The sequence below is a fragment of the Charadrius vociferus genome, unplaced genomic scaffold (genome assembly GCF_000708025.1).
Source record: "Charadrius vociferus isolate BGI_N301 unplaced genomic scaffold, ASM70802v2 scaffold103, whole genome shotgun sequence".
In the NCBI taxonomy this organism is placed as follows: domain Eukaryota; kingdom Metazoa; phylum Chordata; class Aves; order Charadriiformes; family Charadriidae; genus Charadrius; species Charadrius vociferus.
The window spans coordinates 5,958,471-5,964,771 of NW_009648061.1; the positions used below are offsets into that span (position 1 = coordinate 5,958,471).

The window sequence follows — 6,301 nt, forward strand, 5'->3', positions numbered from 1 at the left end:
CCAAAAAGGCCAATGGAATCCTGGGCTGCATAGGGAAGAGTGTGTCTAGTAGGTCGAGGGAGGTCATTCTCCCCATCTACTCTGCACTGGTGAGGGCACAACTGGAATACTGTGTCCAGTTTTGGGCTCCTCAGTTCAAGAGGGACAGGGAACTGCTGGAGCGAGTCCAGCGAAGGGCAACCAAGATGATTGAGGGATTGGAGCATCTCCCTTACGAAGAAAGGCTGAGAGAGATGGGACTCTTTAGCCTGGAGAAGAGAAGGCTGAGGGGAGACCTTATTACTTACAAATATCTAAAGGGTGGGTTGAAGGAGGATGGAGCCAGACTCTTTTCAGTGGTTCCCAGTGACAGGACGAGGGGCAATGGGTGCAAGTTGGAACATAGGAAGTTCCGTTCCAACACATGGAAAAACTTCTTTACAGTTCGGGTGACAGAGCACTGGCACAGGCTGCCCAGGGAGGTTGTGGAGTCCCCTTCTCTGGAGATTTTCAAAACCCGCCTGGATGCAGTCCTGAGTAATGTGCTCTGGGCAATCCTGCTTTAGCAGGGGAGTTGGACTAGATCATCTCTAGAGGTCCCTTCCAACTCTGGAAATTCTGTGATTCTGTGATTCCGTCTTTATGCTTCTGATGTAGTTCAGCCCCAAATCTGTTCTAATTTGATACATTTTGCACCAAAGAAGCGTAACTATATATCAAGCCAGATTGCAGTGTGCACTGCAGTGATCCCCAAGGTTTACCTTGGAAGTTCTACACATTCAAAGCAGCAGTGAAATGGGTACTATGAAATGATTCCCACCCCTTTCTTTTTACTTTAAGTAAACCTTGTCTTTCAAAATTCCCATAGCAGAGGACTCACCAGGCTTTCTCTCCTTGTGCAAAACCAAAGATGTTGTAGCCGTGAGTATCTGTGCATTGAATGCTTGAGTACATACCAGAGAGTTGGGATGATTCTACGTGTAGAACTGTAAACCTTACAAAGTCGATTCTTTTTAATGTTGCTCCCTACAAAGAACATCATGTTCATACCTGATACATGATTCAGTCTCCTTGGGGGCTACAGACTATCATAAGACTTACCTTACTTTGTATGTTTTTTTTCTTCTCTCTATGGCACTATTACTTGGCTTTCTAAATTCTTCTCTGTGCAATGTTCATTGCTTCTTTCAAGGTATGGCATTTTGCTGACTTAGTCTAAGAGTTTTGGTAACACTTCAAAGTGGTCTTAGAAATAGTGGTAGTGTTTATAGCTAAAGGATAGTTTTTACTACATTTCAGCTGTGATAGGTGATCCTCTTTTCCTTATTGTTTAATAAATCTTGAAGCCTGTTGTAGCTTGTGATATATGTTAATTTGGTGTAAACAAGAGATCACACAGTTTTCCCCTTTCTGCTCTTAATGTTTTATGAGCTTTTCTGTGCATTTCTCTCTAAATTGTTGGTGGATTTGTAGGAGGATAATCCTGTCATCACTAACATGCATGTATTCCCAGTGGTAGTAAAGTCAAGGCAGTTTAGTAGGTGTCTACCATGTGCTTTAGAGGTGTTCAATTTACAGGCTGTTATGGCATATAATGAGACCTATGTTTGGAAGTAAAATAAAACCCACCCACCCACCCAACCAACCATAAAAGCTCACTTATTTTATTGTAGCATATAGCTTAGACGCTTGACCATTTCTAAAGCCACAGAATGTTTGAATTTGCAGCACTTCTAGTGATATGCAGCAATAGTGTTTAAATGAAGGTAAACCACTGTGAATTAACCCTGAAATAGCAAAGACTTGAACTTTTTTGTGTAAAATTACCTGTGGGTGTTTTAATGGTTGTTGATTAAGGTTTTTTTTTTTAAAAAAGAAACTCACCGCATTTGATGTAGTCAGAGCAATATTTATGAAATGTAGCTTTTGTCTGAGAAATGTGCATTGCTGTCAGGTTATACATTGAGGCACACTGAACACATTAATACCAGTGCCAGGATCCATACTAGAATACTGCAGAATCTCACCACTGCAGCATTGTCCCTGCTTACAGAGAACTTGCTCTCGGAGGTGTCTCTTATTTTTATATGTAGCACTGAAAAATCTTGCTAAAAGAGTCATGAATATCTTGATCATTTCAAGTTTGTGTAAAACTGTCTTAGAAAAAAATGCTATTATGCTTATGGCAGTTTATTTGAAATGGATAGTGAATATTAATTCGCAATATTGTTTATTGATGTATTTTTTTTCTATTGGATTTCTGAATTAATTGGAGACTGTCCATCTGATCTGACTAATCCTTCCTTGCTTTTTGCCTGAATGTAGCGCAGAGGGTGCAGAAAGAATGCACCATACTGCTGGGGATTCTCTGGCAGTTGATGTCAGGCAATAGAGCACCACCAACTACTTGTTTTACAAGAATCTCCCAACTGTGATACATCTGGGTTAAAGACACACTGGCTCTATCACAAATTTCATCACCCCTTGAGGACACAGCCACCCAGCAGCATGCCACTAAACAGCTGCTGTTTTGCAGGGTGTGTCTGGCAGTGGTGAGTAGAGAAGTTGCTGCTGTGTCCCTCATGTTTTTGCATCCCTCCCTGGATGGTCCAGCAGTGATAGTTGACACAGGTGGAGCAAGGCTCTTGCTACTTTTAAAATTCTCTGGCACCGGTATTTGAAGGACTCTTGTACATTAGGGTTACCTCTGACAGGTAAAGAAGGAAGGCCATAGAAGACAGCATGAACATTGCCCCCAGCTGTGCTCATGTCCCGCCTCAGCTTGCTCAGATCTCACATACTTATTTTAAGCAATTACAACCAAAGCAGCTAGGGACAACTTACCCCTCTCAGTTATTAGGAAGGTATATTAATTTAACCCTAAGTTACTGTTTGTCTTTAAGAAACTCTAAATCCTTGACCTGTGAGTTGCTTTTCTGCCGTTTCCATCTTTTTGTAGCTGATGTAGAATTTCGTCTCCTGAATTTTCTGTCACTAAGATGTGTGATCAAATAAATAACGGAGAATGAGGTAAAATGAGGAACGCTTTAGATCATTGGCCCATCAATGCAAAATGAATGCAAATGACTGTTACTAGCAATGACAAGGCCAAATTTTCTATATAAGAAAATCCTTATCCTTTGTGGAGAACTAACGAGTCTCAGAGCAGCTTTTTGTGTGTGTCTAGGATTCAAAAGTAATAATATGCATCAAATGGGGGTAAATAAAGAAACAACATGTACATTTGCTTAATATGCATGAACAGAGTGTTCTTTCAATCTAAAACAAACACACAAATGCAACCTCATTTGGCTCATCTTTGTTGGCCTTGAAATTTCTGAACCACAGGTTGCAGAGGACCTTGTTAACCGGTTACACCTCAATGCCCATGCTGACAAACTGGTGAGAACATACAGTGCTGGCACGAAGAGGAAGCTCTCTACTGCTGTGGCTTTAGTTGGTAAACCCCAAATACTTTTACTGGTGAGTAAATGTAATACTGTGTCTGCGATAAATGGGTTACACTGAATTCTGTTCTTTTGTATGGTGCTCCAAAGAAAATCAGGTAGTTTCCTGATTATTCAGGGAGTAATTGATACACTACACAGATGTACAATTGTCCTCTTTGTTCTGCTGTATGAACACTTCTTATTTTATTCTCCAGTACTCACAAAAATAGAAAGTGAAGTTGTCTTCCTTCCCCCTTCCCCTTTTCCCTTCCCCTTTCCCTTTTTTCCACGGGGTAGTTGGGTGAGCAAGGAGAAAAAAAAAGTACCTAAACACACACAAATGCAACTGTAGCATCACATGCCCAAAATGGATATGTATTTTTTTAAAAAATATTTCCTTATGTAGAAGAAGAAAAAAAAGTAAAATATATTAATGCTTTATATATTCTTTACTTTGTATAGAACATGAAAAATATAGATATGAAATATTCTACTGGCTTCCTTAAGAAGCAAGATTCTTATTTTAATTAGTAATTTGGAGTTGGTGTTATTAGTTATTGACCCATCTTTTTCAGGATATTCATATTCCTTGCTACATCATGCTTCGTAAATCTGGCTAGTTCTTACATTTTTGTTGGATTCACAAATCATTCAATCAAACAAATGAATGATACTAGTTTTAGTAATTTATCACGTTATTTTGGTGCTTGCATCCTACTGCTCATTTGGGCCTGAAACTGGCCTTTCCGTTTTAAACAATGCCTTTTGTATTGAAGATCAGGGAATTACAAAGCTTTGGGAACTGCATCATTATGGTACCAGATTCTCTTTCTTGTCATTGCCTATTGTTTCACTGAAGAAAATTGAACATCCCTTTCTTAAGCCTTGGCTGGGAAGAGCTAAACCAGTTCAATAGTGGAGTAAACCTTTCAGAACTGTCAGAGTGAGACAATCTGCTTCCAAGGGGTGGAAACCAGTGCTTCCAGTAATAGATCAGCAGGCTGAGTAGAACCAGATAAAACTGGTGTTCTCATGGGTTTTATGTTTCAGAAGATCAGACCTATTTTGCTGTTTCTAACTTCCTATCATTGCCTCAATTCTGAGGTGAATTATTTTATTTACATTTTATGCTTATACTGACCCTGGTTCAGTTAGTAAAAGGAGGAGATAATCTTAAGTCAGTGCTTTTTCCTGATCTTAGAGAATGCTCCAACTGATTTTTAATGTCTTTATGACAGCATGCTACTGCAAGTATCCATTTCAACCTACTTCTTGCTGCAGGGCACAGACTATTGCATATGTAATGACAAAAGGAAAGAATAATATCTAAACATGTCAAATGCTTTAAAACGTTTGGCTGGCTTTAGAAAGCAAGCAGATTTTAAAGGAGCTATTCAGTATTTTAAAAGGCCTTATTTTGTCTGAAAGCAAGAACACCAATGTAAACCACGGAATCTGCTTTTAGGTTGCATCCAGGATCTCAGCTATTAATTTAAGTATTTTTATTTAGATATTTTTATGGCTTTTTATGTTTTCTCTGTTAGCTATCCACAGATAATAGGAGACTGGACTGAATTCTTTTTTGCCTCTGCCATTGGTAGCTAAGCACTAAAACCAGGATCAAACTGGATGTTTTGTTTACTTTGTGTCTCAAGAATTTTGCTTCCAGGTTTCTAATAGGTGCTGACACCTCTCATGAAATTCCTTAGTATAAAGAGCAACTGGAAGAGTTTCCTTCTCTCTAGTTTTGTAGTGACAGAGACTGTGTGTTGACAATCAGATATTCTTTCTGCTTCCACGAGTAGATGAAGTCAAAATTTGATTTAGTGAGGACAGCAGAATTAGATAGGAAGGGGACATGTAGTTTTTGTAGCTATGCTTCTTTCTCCATGAAAGCTGTCTGAGTGGGAAATGGGTTTGCCAGATGGCTTGCACTGGACAGCACTGACTGGGTTGTTATTTGATGTGGTGGATTCTCTTCACATTCGAGTTCCTCTCGAAGGGATTCTGGCAGTAACTGCTGGAGGGTGTTGAATCCAATCATAGTTTCCATATCTGTCCATGGGATGGGCAGTGCAGGCAGCTGGGAGTTACAGGACTTCTTCACTTGTTTGTACTCGTGGCAGATGTGCATGCAGGGGAGAAACAGGCACCCAACCCTCCCAGAAAGAGAGGAAAAACACCTTTAAGTATCTCCTATTTAAAAAAAGTATATGTGTGTATACATTATTAAACATAAGGACATAGGGTGTATCATCAGCAAGTTCGCAGATGACACCAAGTTAAGCAGGAGTGTTGCTTCCCAGGAGGATAGGGAAGCTCTACAGAGAGACTTAGATAGATTGGATCATTGGGCCAACCTCAATGGTATGAGTTTCAACAAGGGCAAGTGCCAGGTCCTGCACTTGGGCCACAACAACCCCATGCAGCACTACAGGCTTGGGGAAGTGTGGCTGGAAAGCTGCCTGGCAGAAAGAGACCTGGGGGTTCTAATTGACAAGCGGCTGAATATGAGCCAGCAGTGTGCCCAGGTGGCCAAGAAAGCCAACGGCATCCTGGCTTGTATTAGAAATAGCGTGGCCAGCAGAAGTAGGGAGGTGATTGTGCCCCTGTACTCAGCACTGGTGAGGCTACACCTCGAGTATTGTGTCCAGTTTTGGGCACCTCAATACAAGAGAGATATCGAGGTGCTGGAGCGAGTGCAGAGGAGGGCAACGAAGCTGGTGAAGGGCCTAGCAAACAAATGATATGAAGAGCAGTTGAAGGAGCTGAGACTGTTTAGTTTGAGGAGGAGGAGGCTGAAGGGAGACCTCATCACTCTACAACTATTTGAAAGGACACTGTAGAGAGGTTGGTGCTGGTCTCTTCTCACA

The 6,301-nt window shown here is 40.7% G+C and overlaps 1 protein-coding gene across 1 annotated transcript in view; it reads left to right on the forward strand.

The window, feature by feature from the left end:
- The window catches only part of ABCA13 (ATP-binding cassette, sub-family A (ABC1), member 13), a 207,582-nt gene that overhangs the window by 182,251 nt on the left and 19,030 nt on the right, over window positions 1-6,301 (forward strand). Inside the window, exon 57 of the mRNA XM_009883803.1 lies at window positions 3,323-3,462. Coding sequence (XP_009882105.1) covers window positions 3,323-3,462 — 140 coding nt within the window. The remainder of the gene's footprint in view (window positions 1-3,322; window positions 3,463-6,301) is intronic.